A 20,399-nucleotide genomic window follows, 5' to 3' on the forward strand; every position below is an offset into this window, starting at 1 on the left:
CTAAGGGGGCGCCGGAGTTGGGAGGGGAGAAGGACGACGGCGGAGGCGGCGACCCGGGACGCGAGGCGAGGGGCGTGGGCCGAGGGGGCGTCGCGGTTTGAATCGCAGCCTCGCTGCCTCCAGGTTGAGGTGCGGCGGCGGCTAGGAAGTGGAGTGGGGTGAGGGAGAGGAATATGGTTAGGGTTTAGAAGGGTTCACAATATATAACTAGGCTGATTTAATTGGATTAGGCCAAATTTATGGGCCATATGGGCTAACATATATTAGAGATTTAGGCTAGTTTAGTTTCTTTCTGCGGGTATTTTTTACCCGCACGTAGGCGGGTATGGGTAGTATGCATCCGTACCCGTACCCGCGTACCCGATGGGTAAGAAATTTTGCCCAATAACGTACCCACGGATAGAAAACTTATTTCATACCCGCCTTCTTATCAAGTAAAACCCATCGGGTAATTGAGTTTCAAGTACCCATTGCCATCTTGAGTCAGAATGTCGCCATATACATCAAATGGTTCTAGCTGGTAGTACAGGGGAAGAACCGAAGAAGGCAGCAGCTTGTTGCATTGCTTCAGCTTCAAACCATGGAAAGAGAAGTGCTAACCTGCCTACATACATAACCAGCTGCCCATACATACAAGTATCTCTGCTCGATGGAGTCGTCTTGTCGTCTCCGGCTCCGGCAGCTCCGGCGAAACAGAAGAAAACCGTGGGCCAGCCAGCCGGGCATGATGTGGATGGATAATGTTAAGTAAACGAAACCATGGGCGAGGCTTCTTAGCTGGATGGATTAGGACAAATAATTAACTCGCCACGTCATGGATGCCCAATTATTGCTGCAACTAGTACTAGTTTATTCCCCCCATTCCTTGTCTTGTTCATCGATCGGCTGCCTTGCAACCGATCGAGGAAAGGCAAGTTTACCAGCTCCAGCGCTCGTTCTCGTTGCCGTCGGCGTCGGTGGCCGGCGGCAGGTGCGCGTAGAAGTCGAGGTCCATCTTGTCGGCGTTGGCGCTGCTCTTGGTCTTGGTGTAGTAGTGCATGGCGGCGGCTCCCCCGAGCACGGCGAGGGTGAGAGCCTGAGCGTGCATCCTGGCGTGGATGAGGCGGAGGCTCGTCGCCCGCTGCGGCGCCCTCCGGCGGCTGTACGCCACCGAGGCGCCCACCGCCGCAGCCCACACGCCTCCTGCACGCATCGACCGATAGATAGATCAGTGTACGAAGGGAGAGGATCATATGCATATCGGAGAAGATTAACTGATTAATTAAGCAAGCAAAGCAAGAGGGGATGGGTGAGCGTACCGATTGTTGCGAGCTTGTGTTCCTCCACCCAGGACTGCACCGACGAGCTCATCCTCTCCATCTTTGATTCCATGGATGATCTGCTGCCTGCTGCCGATGGCAAGGAGTTGTGTTTTGGATTTGGTGATGAAGGAACGAAAGGGAGTGCTGGATCTGGATGGAATTGGTGAGAGTGTGTGTTTGGTCAGATACGATACTTATAGGAAGGGAGGAGGTCACGAGTGGAGTGCTTGTGCCCACTGGTTTGTGTTGTGCTCACCTCACATAAAGCAAATCAGAAACCAGGGACAGCCTTCAGTTTCTCTGCTGCTGCTGGTTTACTTGGCTTCTCCTTGTGGCCGGCCACCCAAGGTTTGAGGCCAAAAAATAAAAATAAAAAGAGTTGCCTTGGCCAGACACAGACACAGACATCTGGGCCATGCTCCTCTGTCCCTTACTTCATGACACATCACCAACCATGTTAGCCACATGGGCCTGGCTACAGCCGTGGGTTAATGGCCCATCCAAAATATCAACGGTAAGTCAAATGCCCAATCAGACACAAAAGTAGGCCCACCACAATCTGCAAAGTGAAGCCCGGTCCGTCTACCTCCAATCTTTCTTCCCTTCAGAAGGAGAAAGCTAGAAGAGACCTTCCTTTCCCTTCCTGAAATCCGGAATCCTCTCCCTCCCGACCTCCTCCGCTTCACTCACCACCATCGGAATCAATCCCAATGAGGCACCCCACCACCACCACCACCAGCACCGCCACGCCACAGGGCTTGCCGGCCCTGGTGCCGCTCTCCAGCCCCAAGTTCAAGCGGCAGTGGAAGGCGGCAGTGCCGCTCAGCGACGTCACCAACCTCCTCCTCCCCAAGACCCCGACCCCCATCAAACCCACAAGGACAAGGACTGGACTCTTCCCCCTCCCCATGCCCTCCGACACCTCCTCCACCTACTCCTCCACCGCATCGGTCACGCCCGCGCCCAACCCTTCGCCCGCTGCCAGTGAGTCAGCCTCCTCCCATTTGTGCTCGACCTCGCTGCTACTGCTGCTTCTGTTGGCGGCGTCTTCCATCCCCATTGGGGCTGGGAATTTCTGATACTGCTCCTGATTCTTGCGCAGTCATCGAGGAGGAGCGCAGTGCTGCAGTTAAGATTAAATCCCCCATCTCCACGGTTTACGCGAGGCGCGGGGCCACCACTGAGACTCAAGGGAGGAGGACGACGAGGAACACACCACCCCCAATCGCGGCATCTTGGCTCCGTCCATCCCGTCCCAATCGCCGCTGGTCGCCGGAGGGATTCATACCCTTTCTTTCTTTTCTCAACTTAGAGGATTTCTGCGTAGTTAATGGGCCACGGCCCAGATAATCTTAGAAGGCCCAACAACACCCAAAGATGACTAGAGTGTTTTCTCCGCATTTCTGCATATGGATTCGATTCAATTTGATTGCACTCTATGGTGCTTGCTTGAGTAGCTTACTTAATATGAGAGCCTCTACTTTGGTTTCGAAACTGTTTGGCTGCATGGTTGGAGATTGTGTTGTGGCTGCTGCATTCAGCATGCAACTAGCCAATCGGCAGCTGCAGCCAGCTGGTTTGCTGAGCAACCGAACGGTGTCATCATTTTTTACGGCTTACTTTATTAATAAAAGTTTTTCAAAAACAATTTAAATTTGAAGATATTTGTATAAACTTTTTGAATAAGATGATTAGTCAAATTTGAAGTAAAAAAATCAAATGGATTATAATTTGAAATGGAGGGAGTAGAAGCTATCTTTTTGAAAGCGTCTCTGTTGTCAACTGTTGATTGTCCCGTGATTGTCGCTGAGTTTTGGCTTTGACAAGTTTGCTTAATTATTGACTACACATGAGAGTGTAGTCGATCAGCAAATAAATTAAAGGCTGGTCGGTTGGCGTCAAAAATGTGTCAAAAGTCACACTATACGTACAGCTGCATGCCATATACATAAACTAAAGGGTTAATTGGATTCATGCCATTATAATTTTCCGAGTTCACTGATCTACCATTACAATTCACCTATTTCGAACCGTGGCATTACAATTTCCTATCTCTTCCAAATATACCACTACATACCCCTTCGACCTGTTTTTTAAAATTTGTGGACCAAAATACCCTTGACCTTCTTCTTCCTCTCATCCCTTCTCTCTCTTTCCTCTCTCTCCATGGTAGGATATGCCGGCACCGCCCCTGCCCCCCGGGCTCATGCCCCTCGCCGACCGGCTGATGCTGCTGCTGGACCGGGCGGCGGGCGCGCAGAGCAGCTCGACGTGGGACAGATGACGTGGGAAGGCCGTGCAGCAGCGGCGCACTATTTTCCCTGTTCGGCTGGGCCAATCAGCCAGCTCCAGCTGCAGTTGCTGCTGGGCGCTCCCCTCACAAAAGTACTGTTGCTACAGTACGTAACAGCCAACTCCAGCCGGCTGATTGGCCCAGCCGAACAGGGTGATTATTATTGGTTGGCGTCGAGGACGGGCACGGCCGGGCGTCGTGCGGAGCGAGGCCGCGATGCTGCTGCGGCAGCGGAATCAGGCGGATCGGCTTCCTGTCCGGCGGAATCGACGAAATTATCAGAGCATCTCATAAATGGATTGGTGACCGCGCCAAGCTCGATTTGATGTCCAAATCGACAATAATGCCTGACAGCTTTATCGATTTGAGGTTGCTATGGTGCAGGGCTTCACGAGCACCTGGTCCCGTAGGCGTAGGCAAGGAATCCCAGCTCGCCGCGAGCCCCCTGTGCCGACCGGCTGATGCTGTTGCTGTGCGGCGGCTGCTGCTGGACCGGGCAGCGGGCGCACAGAGCAGCTCGGCGTCGCCGGCGACGGCGCGGACCTTGCCTACCTCCACGCCCGCGGCATCATCCAGCGGAGGATGGAAGGGCGGCGGCAGCGATGCATGAGCATGATCAGGGCGGCGGCGGTGGCCATCGGAAGAAGTGGATTGGGGAAGAAAGGGAAGAAGAAGCTGGCGGCCGGCCGGACTGTCTCCTCGGGCCCCGCCCCAGGCCCCTAGCAGCCGTCACCGCCGCACAGCAGTAGCAGCAGCAGTCGGTCGGCGAGGGGCATAGGCCCAGGGGCGGGAGCGCTGGCCAGGGGCGCGGAGCAGCGGATGCTGGTGGCGGCCCCGACATTGTCTGCCGATGGGGGGGGGGGGATCTGCTTGGGCCATGGAGAAGGAGGCAGGAAGGAGAAGAGAGAGGAGTGAGAGGAGGAAGAAGACGAGGGTATTTTGGTCCACAAATTTTCAGAAACACGTCGAAGGGATACGTAGTGGTATGTTTGGAAGAAATGTGAAATTGTAATGACACGGTTCGAAATAGGTGAATTGTAATGACAGATCAATGAACTTGGAAAATTGTAATGGCATGGATCCAATTAACCCTAAACTAAACTAGTCCGCACTCACAGAGGTTAGGGGACTTTTGTATATACACCCTCCTAACCTCTTTGAGTGCGGGCTAGCTTAGCGTGACTTTGAAGCCAAATTACCTGCTCAGACTGGGACTGTTGACCCCTGGCCACGTACATTATTGCTGCGACTGAACAAAAAAATGGAGATTACTAACGCATTGCATGACGACTTTAGAGAAACAGAGCATGCAGGTAAAGTTGAAGGGAGAGAATCTGTAGCTGACTAGTCACTGCCCCACATGTTTCACCAAGGTCCATATGACCATATGCAAGGCTGCTAGAGCAGGGCAGCAGGAGAAAATTTTTGTCTGAAAATAATCGGATGCTCTAGTTTAAGAGGAAGAGGGGGTGAATTAGGCAACTTAAAAACCTTAACATATGGCTCTAACTAATTTGTACAATACTTAAACTAAAACAAACTATTTAGATGTGCAACTATGGTTCACCTTAGTGTGAAACCCTCATCCCAAAAGAATTTAGCAACATATAGCCAATCCTATCAAGAGAGTACTCTAAAAAAGTAAAGGCACAAAGATTGCAATATGAAATACGGAAATTTAAAGGAGGGATGAGAGGAAGCAAACTCTTGACGCAAGGATGTATCCTGTGGTTCGGATTGCCACCAAGGCGTCTCTACATCCACGTTGTTGAAGCACTCACGAAGAGTATCGCTTCCCGACAATCAAGTCTCTTCCGTGAACACAATCACGGTCACCTTGATCTCGATCTTCAATAAGGGAGATTGCCCACGAAGGAGGGGTCTCCGTCCCCCGCACAAGATTGTCGACGCCGCTCCACACCAAGCCGGAGGGTCGTTGACGTGCCGGCGAGCCATCAATGCTCCAATGAGGCCGGCGCACCGAGATACAAGTTTGGTTCACTCTAAAACCACAACACAAGGATTTAAACCTTACTTGATCACTCACTCAAGAGCTAACCTAGCACTAACACTCATAAAGCTTGTGCTAAGGACTAAGGATTTAATCTCTATGCTCTTGGATGGCTTGGAGATGTTCTTGGATGTGTGTGTGATGTCTTGGGACTCCAGCAAACTCAAAATGGCCGGGGTGAGGCATATATATATGCCACCAACTCAAGGGAGCCGTTACTAGCCGTTGGCCAGTTTTCTGCGTAGGCATCGGAACTTCCGGTGCTAAAGACATCGGTTCTTCCGGTCACTCACAGACTGAAACTAGCCATTGCTTCACTGATACAGCTGCAGCAACTCTAGGGACCGTCGGTTAAACCGATGCTTAGGTGTCAGTTCTTTCGGTGACACTTGATCTTCACGTAGCCATTGCACTCTTCCTTTCTTGCTGACGTCATTGCACCGACGCTATGCTCCGATGCACCGTCGGTTCAACCAGTGCTGAAGACTTGACTTCTGCGCGCTTGACATCGTATCTGGACAATAGTACATTGAATGCACCGATGTCTCTGAGTGACCCGTCAGTTCAACCGGTGCTATTGAGTTTTCCTAAGCACGTCCAATTACACCGATGCCTGGGGCATCGGTTCTTCCGACAACCATCGGATGTTCCGATGGTGTGGTATCAGTTAAACCGATGCGGCTGAAACTGCATCTTCTCGTCCCATTCGTCGTGGCAATCATTTGGATCCTTGAAATATATTCTATCTCTGGATTTCCACTATACTTTGGCATCTCTACGACTGATTAGATTTGTCATCTTGATGGTGGATTGGACTTGACGTCTCGACGATAGATTGGACATTGTGTCTTGACGATGAATTAGACGTGTTAACTCATATCCATAGGACCTAATAACTCCTACAAGTGTGATCTCACAAACTCATTAGTCCCATTGATTATGTTGTCACTCAATCACCAAAATCACAAACGATGACCTAGGTGGGGCCATGTTCCTTACATTGTCCCTATCAAGCTTCTTCCAGTTCCAGAGCAGGGCAGCATCAAGCTTGACCGTGCGTTTGGAAATTGCCAGAACGCTAATCCAAGGTGATGACAGAAACTAATAGGATACATGCATAATGGTGCGTGTTGTCTCATGCATAACAGAGGGCCGCGCGTCATCAGTTTACCAAAAAAATAAAAAAAATAAATTACATCCAGATGGACTACTGACGATAGCACGGTATAACAGAACCTTGTCGACCAGCATCAGTTTGGTTTGTTGATCCTTCCAAAAGGTCCAAGTATTCCCATTCACCAGAACCCAACAACTCATACCAGAAACCCAAAGTCGCAGGCGGCCTGCCGGCTGGCAATCAGCGACCATTTAATTTGGAGCCTTCGCATCCTTCGAATTCCCTTGAATTAGAAGCAAGAAGAAGACAGAGACATCATCAAGTCTAGAATAATGCCCAAACGAAAAGGACCATGCACGATTCCAAGATCAGACGGGGGTTATTGGTCTGGTGAACAGCGAAACCTTCGTACCTAGTTACTTTATTATCATATATATTTTTTTGACCAACAATGACAAGCAAATACTATTTCAATGACATACAGTAGCAGATAGTTCTGGTACAGGGTTAGGTATGCATGCATCCTACAAACTTCACAGGGTTGAACTGCTCTGAAAATGCGGATCTATATGCTTTTCCTAGCTATTCCAAACAACTTAACCTTTTTTTTTGAAGAAAAAAACAACTTAACTTTGAAGCAAGTCATTCTGAGGATGGAGACTGTTGAGTCTGTGGCGAACATAGGGAGATAACTACACTGCATGACGACTTTAGAGAAAGCAGAGCATGCATATGCATGGGACATAGCATATTTTATCGTACAAAACGCGGTAGACACATGCAGGGTACCATATTTTTAAAGTTGAAAGGGGACTTTATAGTTGAATGAATAGTGGGTCAGTGCCACACAAAATTGACCATGGCCGATGCATGTCTGCAGCATGAATGAATTGTATGATGTGGATGCCCAGAACCATTCCATTTGCAGCAGTCAGATTAACTTTATTGCAGGATCTATCGGTGAAACTAACCTTTACTATCAGAGATGTTGTCACCAACCAAGTAGGCGTGGATTCAGAACATATTACATAGTAGACAGCAAGTAGCTGCAGAGCGTGTCGGCCGGCCTGCAGCTTGATTGTATACTACTAGTACTAGTACTAGAGAGGTCCAAGTGTTCCCACTCAGCAAGCAGTCAGTGGTGTTCAGGGGATGCATGGGATAGTGCCCAAAGTCGCACAGAGCAGGCGGCGGCCGGCCTACTTGGCAAGGCAATCAGGACTTGCCTTGCCTCGACTCCACAACAACAGTGGCCATGGTCTGAAACGCGTGATTCCTGCGCGACCAACACGCTTGCCTTGCCTGGCCTGCCTTTGTAATTGGTCCACTGCTTTCTTTTTTCAACTCAAAGTCCAACTTCATTTACATAATCATGCACGCATGATTTAAATAATCGAATCAATCAATCATATATTATATATATGCTTTAGTCGTAGTACGATACTGTTGTAGTCTAAACATACAAACCGACTCCAGGTGTTATATTAGTTTATTTTCTCTACTATAAATATCCGTCAGTGTCGTCCAGGCTATCCAGCTCCAGGCAGCAGCTACCACTCTGCTAGCTCTTCCTGCATCTTGTTAATTAGCAGCTAATAGCTCACCCTCAAGCAAGAGGCTTAGACGAAGATCGCCATGGCTGCTCGTGCATCAGCAGCAGCTGCAAGATGCATCGCTCTCCTCCTGATACTGCTCGCCGGCACCTCGTCGGCGCAGCTCTCCAGCAGCTTCTACTCCAGCTCCTGCCCCGGCTTGTACAGCGCCGTCAAGTCGGTGGTGCAGTCCGCCATCGCCAGGGAGAAGCGCATGGCCGCCTCCATCGTGCGCCTCTTCTTCCACGACTGCTTCGTCCAAGTACTTACTAATACTACTAATAAATATATGATCAATATTTACTCACTCAAAAGTCAAAACTACTTGCTGATCATCATGAACTTGATCAGATCACCTATTTATTCTTAATTATTGTCTGCAATTTTCATTATTCTCTGCAGGGCTGCGACGCGTCGTTGCTACTGGACGACACGGCCAGCTTCCAAGGCGAGAAGATGGCCAAGCCCAACAACGGCTCCGTGAGAGGCTTCGAGGTGATCGACGCCATCAAGTCCGCCGTCGAGAAGGCCTGCCCTGGCGTCGTCTCCTGCGCCGACATCCTCGCCATCGCCGCCAGGGACAGCGTCGTAATCGTAAGCTAGTCGCCCCTGCAGTCAAGAACTGATGCGGATCAGCAATTTAATTAACACTACTGATCGATCGATCGATAAATATATATATACATGCAGCTTGGGGGGCCGACCTGGAACGTCAAGCTTGGGAGGAGGGACTCGACGGCGGCGAGCTTCAGCGGCGCCAACAACAACATCCCACCACCGACGTCAGGCCTCGCCAACCTGACCTCCCTCTTCGCCGCGCAGGGGCTTTCCCAAAAAGACATGGTCGCGCTCTCTGGTAACGTCAGACTACACATTTTCCTATCTTCGTAAACATCTCCTGAAAAAAAAGTTGCACTAATTGCTACTTTGCTAGCTATGGACTTACGTATCTTTTTGGGGGAAAAAATCAACTATGGTGTAGAGTGGGAGAATAAAGAACCACTCCACACTTTGCTTCTCGATAAAGTTAGCTTTAGTGATTAGATGAACAATACAACTGGTAGACACTATCGCAAACGGAATTGACAGAGAAAGGTTTTGACTTTAACCTTCTTCACATACTTCTCTAGTAGTATATACGACATACGAGTCGTGCATGACAGGATCATTTACCCTATTGGTGATTGGTGAATTGACCAGATAATGAAGCTTCCATTATTAATTGTCGATTATTACTAACACATAACACACGTCTAGAACGAGAGAGAGTTGGTATAGGTATGGATGGAATGACAAAAAGTTGGTAAATTAAAGGTGACAGCGATGCCACACATATGCTGTCGCCTGTCGGCATGGGTTTGTAAGGAAAGGAAGTTTGTGTGTACAGCTTTATGCTTTTGCATGTTATAAACCTGGCCATAGTACGTAGCAACTTCAACGAACAGTGCCTGTCTAATTGAAAGATCAATCAACCATCAGATATGCAAGCATAAAGTCAATATAATCATCGGTCGACATCTTCCAGATCAGCTAGATAGCAATCAAGTTAGTTGCAACCACACACATTGTTCCCTTTGGATTATTGCTAGAATCGAATATTTTTTTCTTTCTTAATTATCTATTTGCAGAATCAAGAACAACTGTTTTTTAAAAAAATATTTATGTTATAAACGGGTCATTTGATTAAGTAGTAGAGTGATCCCTGCATCTTCTTTGCAAAATAATAAATAAATAGGTCAACCATTCACTTCTTTCATTTTAAATACTAGTTTAAAATAATGAATTATTTTCTTATTGCATCTTGATTAATGAACCCTTAATTTTGCCAGGTGCTCACACCATAGGTCTAGCACGTTGCACCAACTTCAGAGCCCACATATACAATGAAACCGACATCGATGGTACCTTTGCAAGGACAAGGCAATCAGGTTGCCCTAGCACCTCAGGTACAGGTGACAACAACTTGGCACCTTTGGACCTTCAAACCCCGACTGTATTTGAGAACAACTACTACAAGAACCTTGTTAGCAAGAAGGGACTTCTGCACTCTGATCAGGAGCTCTTCAATGGTGGAGCCACCGACGCACAAGTCCAATCGTATGTTAGTAGCCAAAGCACATTTTTCGCAGATTTTGTGACAGGCATGATTAAGATGGGTGACATTACACCTTTGACGGGTTCTAAAGGGGAGATAAGGAAGAACTGCAGAAGGATCAACTAGAGAAGATGGAATGTGAATTAGGTTTGAGGCTTTTTCTTCGGTACTCACATTCAACAGCTTTAATTTGTACCCTTTCTAAATTTTCATTCAAAAATTGTAAAATCATCATGGTGTGTCAATGTGTTCACATGTTGGTTCATTTAAATAAGAATGCATGTATCAATTGTTTCCTACATCATCTCTTTTATTGTGTCTAATATAACTTGCATGAGATAATATAATGTATCACTTGTGATGTCAAGGTAAGCACGCCTCCTTCCATGCATGTTTGTCCTCCCTCTCAACACAGGATCTATCGATCCGACTTAATTTGACCAAAGCCAACTATGAGCCTATTTATCTACCTAATTTTTTGTTGGGAACAAACTGAATAAGCAACGCGGCTATACATATTGGGTTGATACTAGAACTGGTTAGGTCAGCGTGCTATATTCAGATGCGCACAAATGGTGGAGCATGAAGCAAAACATGTGTGTGGGGGGGGGGGGGGGGGGGGGAGGGGGGGGGGGGCAGGGGTGAAACTAGAGCTGAATCGAGAGGGGTGCTCTGTCTATGATTTTGCTACTAGCTCTTTGATTTATGAAGTGAAAATTTGATGATTAGCATTGAGCTTTCGTTTCGGCGTGGGTGCCCGGGCACCCCCCCCGAGACAATGTAGCTCCGCCCCTGGGTGGGGGAGGGGGTGGAGGAGGAGGAGGATGTTCCAGTGCTCCAGGTCTACAGTGCTCCCGTCCACTAGGGCAGTTGCATCCCTTCGATGCATCTTGGACGATTTAGATGGAATGAATTATTATTGGACTGTGCTCAATTCATTGAAAATATAGAGGTTAAAATGCAAAATGTGCATCAGGTTACAGTATTGCATCTGCACCCTGACTGGGATCGGAGCAAGCTATGCTGGAAGTACATACCCTTTTGTAGCTCATCATGTGGTTAACGTGCTTGTAGCTTATGGGCTAATGTGTTTGTGGTGGCTACTGGCCTGAATTAACTGGACTTCAGCATGAGGTTTAAGAAATTTTTGCGAGGCGCAAGGGGGGGATCGAAGCCCAGTATGATCCATATAGGGTTCTGCCACTGGATATGTGGTCGCAACATCATCTCCACGTGTTGCTTGATGTATTGGCTTATGTGTGGCCACCAGCTAGATCAAATAGTAGTGTAATATATTGAAATGATTGGTTTCATATATATGGCTAGTTCATCGAACACATTGTTTTAAATTTTATTTGGCTAGGTTCATATATGCAGACATCTCAAAATTGAAATCATCATGCACTGTTGCCTGGTTCGCCATAGTACAGAATTACGAACACTGAGATATAATTGATGATGTTCTTTGTAAGAGGAATTAATTAACACAGAAACACCAGGATTCTTTCCAACAATAACGATCTTAGACCGGCCGGTGACTATAGCTTGCTGGAAGTACATACCCTTTTGATTAGCTTCGAGCATAGTTTTTTTTTATATACTCTCTGAGCCTAGGTTGTTTCCAGTCTGCCAAACACCCAACAATTGAGGTGGAATAAAGTCGCCAAATTCGGCACGTAGCATTAAACTCATTTTGACTTCGTGACCTTACTATATGTATAGAGGTCTGTCTAGCTAACTATTTCAGTCATCATCAGTCACAAGGTTATCAGGCAAACTGTTCTCCGTCTACCTTCTCCCATCGTTGTCGCGTTGAAAAATTTCGCTTGTTGGCCTGCTTGCTTGTTTCATTCATGTGATGATTTGTGTTTTTTTTTTGGCAAATTTGTTCCTGTTTGGATGGAGCCGAATTATTAGTCCGAATTGGACTGTGATTTGTGGTGAGCAGAGCAAGGGTAGGGGTAACATGAGCAGAGCAAGGGTAAGGGGGCAGGGGTAATATGGCCTTTGTGCAGCTAGCTGTATTAATAATATTTAGTCCCTCCATCCAAACAGGGTAAACAGGGTAGGGATTAAACTTTAATCCAGGGACTAAAGGTATGCAAAGGTGTTGGCACGCAACTCTCAGCAAAGGATCGGTAGCCCATATACTACAGGCTGCAGCTAGCAGAAACAGGTAACTAATAAGACTTAAAAAGGGCAGGCAAGGCTTTACCAAACCGTGTTGTGTTTTTTTTTTTGAGATAACCAAACCGTGTTGTGTGGTCTTGCTCTTTTTTGCCTTGACACGAACTGCAGGCAGGCCCAAGCGTTCCCATTAACCAAACTAAAGCAGATCGAGAGCTGATGAGCTCCATGCATGCTGTCCTAAACTTTCCTAATAAATTAAACTAAGTATAGACTTCATAGAGAGATGCTGCTGGCCGGGGAACCCCGTCAATCAAGCAGGCCTCAACAAACTCTTTCGTAGCTCCTTCAATGCAGTCATGTACCATTGACTCTCTAGTAGCTAGACACTACATACCAAACTCTCGAATTCAATATTATTACACACATCTTGTGTGAAAACGTGGCTGTGATTCTGGCCGGCCTGTTGCATAATGCTGTTGGGCAATAATTATTTATGCAAGCACGCCGTACCCTTGATTGGCGGATGATCGGTCGATTGATTGCTTTATTTTCAACTCAAAGTCCAACAGAGTAGGTGATCGAGTACAATACTATGTTTTTTATGCATGCATGGAGTGTTTATATTCTACTCCTATGTAGCGCTAGCTAGCTAGCTAGCTTCATTCTGCTGCAAACAAAGACCAGGGCTCTCGATCGGCTGGCTATAAATATCAATGCATGTTCCCCAGATTATCTGACAAGAAGCACACTGCCCTGCTGCACGCAGACAGCACTTGCACACAAAGACAGATCACCAGATCGAGATCGAATAGCTAGCTAGGAATACATATATCATCCATTACATTATTGATCGATAGATCATGGCTGCTCGAGCCGCATCATCAGCTGCAAGATGCGGCAGCGGCGCCGTCGCTGTCCTGATCTTGATGCTGCTGGCCGGCGGCGTGCCCAGCCCCGGCGTGTACGACGCCGTCAAGTCGGTGATGCAGGCCGCCATCGCCAGGGAGCAGCGCATGGGCGCCTCCATCCTCCGCCTCTTCTTCCACGACTGCTTCGTCCAACACGGCCAGCTTCCAGGGCGAGAAGATGGCCAAGCCCAACAACGCCTCCGTGAGAGGCTTCGAGGTGATCGACGCCATCAAGTCCGCTGTCGAGAAGGTGTGCCCCGGCGTCGTCTCCTGCGCTGACATCCTCGCCATTGCAGCCAGGGACAGCGTAGTCATCGTAAGCTAGTCCGATCCTCCACTTGAAGAAATAACATAATTAAAATGGAACTGAATTATATTAATTGAACCAGCAAGCTAGGCTTGTAATTAATTAATATATATGCAGCTGGGCGGGCCGAGCTGGGACGTCAAGGTTGGGAGGAGGGACTCGACGACGGCGAGCTTCAGCGGCGCCAACAACAACATCCCGCCGCCGCCGTCGGGCCTGGCGAACCTCACCTCACTCTTCGCCGCGCAGGGGCTCTCCCAGAAGGACATGGTCGCGCTCTCCGGTGTGTGTTATTATATACGTATATATAAGTCCCTAGTCCTCCATTCATGTTCACCAAAAAAATGCTTAAAACTTTATGTGATAAATTAAGTTTGTAATTCTATATTCTGGATCATCATCAATGCTTAAAAAGAATGCTAAAATTCTAACCACAGAATATTATTTCTTATGTGTTTCTTTGCCTAATTTGTCAGGAGCTCACACCATTGGCCTAGCACGTTGTACCAACTTTAGGGCCCACGTCTACAATGACACCAACATCGATGGTGCCTTTGCAAGAAGAAGGCAATCAGGTTGTCCTCCAACCTCAGGTTCAGGTGACAACAATTTGGCGTCCTTGGACCTTCAAACCCCAACCGTATTTGAGAACAACTACTACAAGAATCTTGTTTGCAAGAAGGGGCTTGTACACTCTGACCAGGAGCTCTTCAATGGTGGATCCACCGATGCTCAAGTCCAATCATATGTTAGTAACCAGAGCGCATTTTTCGCTGACTTTTTGACTGGCATGATCAAGATGGGTGACGCCACACCGTTGACGGGCTCCAACAGATAAATCAGGAAGAACTGTAGAAGGATTAACTAAGAGGCAGGGCACTAATACACACTCTGTTGAGACTTCTCAACAACGACACTATATCTTGCAAGTTTGTTATCTCTCCGTTTTTATCTGGCACACAACTGTGAAATAATTGTGGGTACCAATGTGTTCATATATATATGAGGTTTGTTGGTTTCAATGTTTAAATGCATTTTTGTGCACTACAGTTTTTATTTTTTCACTTCAACACACACGCGCGCGCACTTTAGATTGCGCAATTGAATCATTTTTATGCTTTGCGACCAATGCGTTCATAACTTCCGATATGATGTCTGTTCATTTAAATAATGTTTAGTCGATTATATTCTTTTCTGGCATACATGGATTTATCCCGTACGTGATGATATATAGGTGTATGTACGATGATTACATGGTGAACTGTCATACCCGAAGCCACGGGATACCTGACATGGCACAATTCGGTCCCAGATAGTATAAAAGAAAATCACCAGACTAGTACTCGGGGTAGACTCCTAGACTTATACCGATCTAGGGTTTCATGTAACCTTGCCCCCACCCGGCCTATACAAGGGCGGGTAAGGACCCCTCCAAAGGATAGACTTATCACCTACAACCCTCAAGCAATACAAACCACCCAACACGACGTAGGGTATTACGCAATTCGCGGCCCGAATCTGTCTAAACCCTCGTGTTGCTTGTACCATCGTGTTTTTTATCTCGGCGATCCCCCACGATCCTTCTTCTACCTTAAGGTATCCTTCGGTAGGCGTGACAGTAAAAAACGGACAGCTGGCGCCCACACTGTGGAGCAGATCTCTGACGACCCTCAGACGAACGCGATGGCCAACTTCAACTTCTCCGACACCATGCCCGAAGGAGGTGCCACTTTCATCTTGGGATCATGGATCTGCGTAACCAATGACCATGGAGGCTTTTACAGCCACCTAGCCGAATCATCTGAACCGGAAGCAAACCAATACAATGCATCCAACGACACTACGGGACTTGCCGACGATCTCAGCAAAGTCCAACTTTCTGATCTACTCGAGGAACAAACTTACAGTGATCGGAAAGACACCCAATCATCAAGGACAAGGCAACCAGGTTGTCCTCGAACCTCAGGTTCAGGTGACAACAATTTGGCGCCCTTGGACCTTCAAACCCCAACCGTATTCTAGTACTACAAGAATCTTGTTTGCAAGAAGGGGCTTGTACACTACTCTGCCCAGGAGCTTTTCAACGGTGGATCTAGCGATGCTTAAGTCCAATCATATATACGTTAGTATATATCCAGAACACACAAACGAGAACGATACCGAGGCACGATGTTTTTTTTAACAAGGTTCGGCGATGTGCCTACATCCTCGGGGCACGACTACTGGCACTCCTCCCCATAAACAGCAGCTACACCGGCATCCAGGCACACCGGCATCGAGTCCAATATTCCTGCCAAACAGGAAGGAGATCTCACGCCAAAGTAAGGAGGACACACAACTCTCAAAAAACAAATGGTTAATGGATTCTGGTTCAGTACAAAAGAGACAAGATTTATCAAGTCCAATCATATATACGTTAGTATATATCCAGAACCCATATTTCGCTGATTTTGTGACCGGCATGATGGGTGACATCTCGCTGCTAACAGGCTCCAACGGGGAGATCAGGAAGAAGTGCAGAAAGGATTAATAACCAATTAAGAGGCAGTGCACTTGGACACTAATATGTTGAGCCACTTCATTAATAATAATATTATCTTGCAAAAGTTTGTAACCTCTTAACTTTATTAGATCGTCAAGAAATTGTGAAATCATTTGTATAGGTGCTGTGCTGTACTACCAATGCAATGTGTTGAGAACTTGAGACATACATGATGTCTGTTCGTTTAAATAATGTTCAATCTACTATATATTTTTGTGCTCTATGTTATTTAATTGTTTTCCACTTCAATATATTTAATATGAGAAAAATAAAATGAATGTTTAGAATAAATACTCTAGGGATTGTGTGTGCATCTTATTTTTTTGAGATTACATAGTACAACGTAGACACTCACAACGCACGCATACTCACACCCCTATGAACACACGTACGCAAATCCTTATGTTTATATAATCTCTGAAGGCCGGCCGGTAGGCATTTGCATATATACCCAAGAGTGATGACCTCCTTGTCAAACATTTGACCAGTCAGCGCCTTACTACCCCTTTCGGCCAATCTATCTGAACATCTCCCTATATATTATAGTTGCCTCTGACATAATATACGATTGGTTATATTCTTTTAATTTGTGGCATGCATGCATGGGTTTATCGTCTGTGATGATAGGCGTGTAGTCCGCATGTATATTATATATGATGCTTACATGGTGAACTATAAAATGTATGTACTTATGATAGGGTGGCTTTATTATTATGATCATTGCAAGAGATCAATGGACTATTGAGAATTATTATTCGCAAGCTTAAAGGTGATCATGCATCATCAAGCACGCAGGCTGATAATAATAATAATAATAATATAATCCCCACAATTAATTAATCTGATGCATGATGATATATATATGGTCTGTGATACAATCATATCGAAGCTGGCATGCCCAGATTGAAGAACAAAATAGCTAACTTAACTAATCCAAATGAAACCTAGCTACTATCTATCTCGAAAGGACACGAACTGTACTTGCTAGCTAATAATTATAATAATAATAATAGTAGGAAGGTAACTAATATATATAATCCCTAGCTAGCTAGCTAGCTAGAGATGGCCAAGAAATCCTGGATGGGTCCTCGCAGCTGATCCATGACGGCCTCCCATCCGGCCTGCGTCGGGTGCATGTAATCCCAGTAAAAGTAGCTGTCCGGGTTGGCGCACAAGCTGTACTGAGCTCTGCCGCTGCCGTCCTCCTGTCCACAATACCCATTGGGGTCCGAGGTATCACAGCACGGCGTCGAGCCTACGTACGTAGGACGCACAGATCGTTGAGATGCAATAATGGATCGAAAAATTTAAATTAAATTAATTAAGACGAACAAATACCGGATTTGGATCGGGCGACGCTGTCGAAGGTGCTGTAGAGGTCGAGTAGCAGGACGTCCTCAAATCCAGACAGCTTCTGTGCGAGGAGCATGTTGTGCGTGTTGGCGATGTTGTTGCCGCTGCTGTCACACCGAGCGTAGCTGCTGAGCCTGGAGCGCCACGGCGTGCAGCCGAGAGGCGGCAGCGAGTTCACCAGGACCTTGGAGACACCAAGGTCCTGCAACCGCTTCACGGCGTCCACGATTCCATCCGTCACGTCCCTGATGTAGGCGTTCATCTGCTCGGAGCTGGTGGTGTCGCTGACGTGCGAGTAGTCGTGGCCGTTGGAGACGGAGACGAGCGCGACGGAGTAATCGTCGTCCAGGTCCACGTCCCGGCGGTTCACCATCCTTGTCAACTGGTCGATCTGGGTGCCCAGGGCCGTCTCCTCCTGTGGGCCGTTCAACACGCCGGAGAAGGGTAGGGCGAAGTTGACGCCGTCCGGCCCATCCTCGCCCGGACTGTAGGGAGGAGGGGACTCATCATTGTTCCCAAGCATCCTCGCTGCATTGCATTGCATGCAAATTTAAATAAAATTAATTAAACCAATGCATTATTGCGTGCATGCGATCAACAAAAGCTACTGCTACTACTTTATTCATCAATTCATTCAGCAAAAAGCTGGTACTACATCATAGTCATGCATGCATGCAGTTAACTTGCAGATGGCCAGATGATCCATCTAGTTCTAGGCTAGCTAGCTAGCTCATCAGATCGATCGACGATTGATATGCAGAGATACAGCAGTATATATACACACACGTACGTACGTACGTACCGAGGAAATCTGATTGCACCAGGCCGTCGGAAAGGCGGCCGGTTGCTCTGTTGCGGTGAGCTGAGTCAGAGCTGCCGTAGGGGTAGTACCACCCACGCGACGCCCTGCTCTTTGCTGATGATCTCATCAGACGGTTGCCGGCGTCGGCGAACGAGTCGCCGAAGACCAACAGCATGTAGTCCTTGCGACGCTCGCGGTGGCGACGGGCCTCCACGTGATGAGCGCCATTGAGAAGCAGCAGGAGGAGGAAGCAGCAGGCGGCCGTCAACACAAGCTTCGTCGACATCGTCGTCACAAGATCGCCAGACGAAGCTTATTTGTCAATGCCGCCGCACCCACGGCGATCGACCTCTGATCTGTCGTCGTTGCCTTGCGTGCTCTCAACCTAAGGCGTCCAGGGCTGAATTTATAGCACCGGAGGAGGAGGAATTTGCAAACGCGAGGATGCATGAGAACGGCCGGACAAGCAAAAGATTCTTTTCTATCTCTACGTAGTACGATCGATCGACTTATTAATGATAGAGTCCCTGCAAGTTTTTTCTTAAAAAAATAAAGCACCGGTTATATAGATTCCAGAGTTATCATGACAAATAAATCTTCTTTCGCGTGCATTATTAATTGTTGTTTCATGCATGCGTCCTTCCTTATTCAATTCAAATGCAACCCGGCCGGCCTCTATCTCCAACTAAGCAGGGCATGCAGTTGGACGTCAATACGTGTCGTGCATGTACTAACAAGCAAACTACTCTCTACTACTCCACGCTGAGGTTTTTATTATAGATAATTGCTATTTATCTGTCAACAGTTTTTTTCCTCAAAAGAATCGGTCGAATTTCTGGGAATAGGATCATGCTTTAAGATTTGTGCTGTGTATTTTGCTGCTCTCAAACCTATCTTGGCGCAGAGTTCTCATTGGCAACAAGTTCGCGATGTGGAACAATCTTGCCTCATGTCTAGCAACAGTGGTACTAATCCAAGAGAGAGATGATTTCAAATGGAACTGAGATCAGACAGGTGTTTTTACAGTAAAATCACATTATCTGGAACTAATTCATCAAGATATTCCTAACCTAAAGAAGAGAATTTGGAAACTGCAAACCCCACTCAAGATAAAATTTTTCTTTGATATCTTAGGCGAGGTGTGAAAGGACCTTAAGATGCCTAGAAGGGGGTGAATAGGCAATCCGCAACTCAAAAAACACTTAAAAATATGTCAGTTACAGAGTTAGCCCGGAGACTCCGGGTATAAGCCCGGAAACTCCGGGTTTTGGGTCCGGAGTATCCAGAGCTCTTTCACAGAGACTCCCGGTATGAAACTACTGAATGTAAACAGCTAGAATCTGAGCAAGAAAAGTAGATCGAGCAAAAACCACAGGTTAGTTCTCACTAGAAAATCGTATACTAGTAGATCGAGCCTAAACCCTAGAAACAAGGTCTCACAAGCAAATAGCAATGAATTCTAGTAAAATAGCACAAGAGAGACAAAGATTTGTTTCTCGAAGTTCACACCAGAAGGTGCTACGTCTCCGTTGAGAAAGGATTCAAAAGACGGTGCTCAAGATGCTCCTCTCCCAAGGGCGAGATCACCTCTCAAGGCTAATGTCACTTACTACAGATTCCGCGGCGAGGAATGAAGCTTACAAACTTCTTGTGCAGCTCACAATTGAGGTAGAGCAATCACAAACACGCCTAGCCGTTTAGGAGCACAAGGGTCCAAGAGTAACAAACTTGTATCCGCGGGCTTGACCAAAACCAAGTGCTCAAGAGGTGGGAATGTAGCTCACTAGCATGAATCCTTGCTCTTGCTTGCTTCTCACTCAAATCCCTCAAAGGAATCACTCAATAATGGAGAGAGGGGAGTGAGAGAGCTCTTTCTAAGCTTGTGAAGGTGTTCAGCTCGTCAAATGGGCAAGAGAGGTAGCTGAAGGGGTGTGGAGGGGTATTTATA

General features: G+C 47.1%; 3 protein-coding genes and 1 pseudogene across 4 annotated transcripts; 2 read left to right on the forward strand and 2 right to left on the reverse strand.

The window, feature by feature from the left end:
• Nucleotides 1-444: 444 nt before the first annotated feature.
• On the reverse strand, nucleotides 445-1,608 carry LOC120693986. 2 transcript variants are annotated; one of them, XM_039977178.1, is made up of 2 exons: nucleotides 1,299-1,608; nucleotides 445-1,182 (listed from the first exon to the last, which is right to left on the reverse strand). In XM_039977178.1, the coding sequence occupies exons 1-2, from the start codon at nucleotides 1,369-1,371 to the stop codon at nucleotides 917-919; spliced, it is 339 nt and encodes a 112-aa protein (XP_039833112.1). In that variant the 5' UTR covers nucleotides 1,372-1,608; the 3' UTR covers nucleotides 445-916. The 2 variants fall into 2 exon arrangements, with proteins under 2 accessions (XP_039833112.1, XP_039833111.1); XM_039977177.1 differs by having other exon boundaries at nucleotides 445-1,179; nucleotides 1,299-1,594.
• Nucleotides 1,609-8,164: 6,556 nt separating this feature from the next.
• Nucleotides 8,165-10,708, forward strand: LOC120693976 (peroxidase 4-like). The gene is made up of 4 exons (XM_039977148.1): nucleotides 8,165-8,576; nucleotides 8,717-8,908; nucleotides 9,005-9,170; nucleotides 10,144-10,708. The coding sequence occupies exons 1-4, from the start codon at nucleotides 8,358-8,360 to the stop codon at nucleotides 10,533-10,535; spliced, it is 969 nt and encodes a 322-aa protein (XP_039833082.1). The 5' UTR covers nucleotides 8,165-8,357; the 3' UTR covers nucleotides 10,536-10,708.
• A 2,536-nt stretch (nucleotides 10,709-13,244) lies between these two features.
• On the forward strand, nucleotides 13,245-14,755 carry LOC120693977 (annotated as a pseudogene).
• A 2,593-nt stretch (nucleotides 14,756-17,348) lies between these two features.
• Nucleotides 17,349-18,737, reverse strand: LOC120693988 (GDSL esterase/lipase At5g03610-like). Its single transcript, XM_039977179.1, has 3 exons — nucleotides 18,452-18,737; nucleotides 17,635-18,177; nucleotides 17,349-17,551 (listed from the first exon to the last, which is right to left on the reverse strand). The coding sequence occupies exons 1-3, from the start codon at nucleotides 18,735-18,737 to the stop codon at nucleotides 17,349-17,351; spliced, it is 1,032 nt and encodes a 343-aa protein (XP_039833113.1).
• Between the last annotated feature and the right edge of the window lie 1,662 nt (nucleotides 18,738-20,399).

This window comes from Panicum virgatum, unplaced genomic scaffold (genome assembly GCF_016808335.1).
Source record: "Panicum virgatum strain AP13 unplaced genomic scaffold, P.virgatum_v5 scaffold_1427, whole genome shotgun sequence".
NCBI lineage: Eukaryota > Viridiplantae > Streptophyta > Magnoliopsida > Poales > Poaceae > Panicum > Panicum virgatum.

Excerpts from the sequence above, each read along its gene's own strand:
- LOC120693976 (XM_039977148.1), top strand. The coding sequence starts at position 8,358 with ATGGCTGCTCGTGCATCAGCAGCAGCTGCAAGATGCATCGCTCTCCTC. Across the intron at positions 8,909-9,004 it reads CCAGGGACAGCGTCGTAATC|CTTGGGGGGCCGACCTGGAA; the intron begins GTAAGCTAGTCG and ends ATATACATGCAG. Across the intron at positions 9,171-10,143 it reads AGACATGGTCGCGCTCTCTG|GTGCTCACACCATAGGTCTA; the intron begins GTAACGTCAGAC and ends TAATTTTGCCAG.
- LOC120693986 (XM_039977178.1), bottom strand. The coding sequence starts at position 1,371 with ATGGAATCAAAGATGGAGAGGATGAGCTCGTCGGTGCAGTCCTGGGTG. Across the intron at positions 1,183-1,298 it reads ACACAAGCTCGCAACAATCG|GAGGCGTGTGGGCTGCGGCG; the intron begins GTACGCTCACCC and ends CGATGCGTGCAG.
- LOC120693988 (XM_039977179.1), bottom strand. The coding sequence starts at position 18,737 with ATGTCGACGAAGCTTGTGTTGACGGCCGCCTGCTGCTTCCTCCTCCTG. Across the intron at positions 18,178-18,451 it reads GGTGCAATCAGATTTCCTCG|CGAGGATGCTTGGGAACAAT; the intron begins GTACGTACGTAC and ends AATGCAATGCAG. Across the intron at positions 17,552-17,634 it reads CGTCGCCCGATCCAAATCCG|GCTCGACGCCGTGCTGTGAT; the intron begins GTATTTGTTCGT and ends CTACGTACGTAG.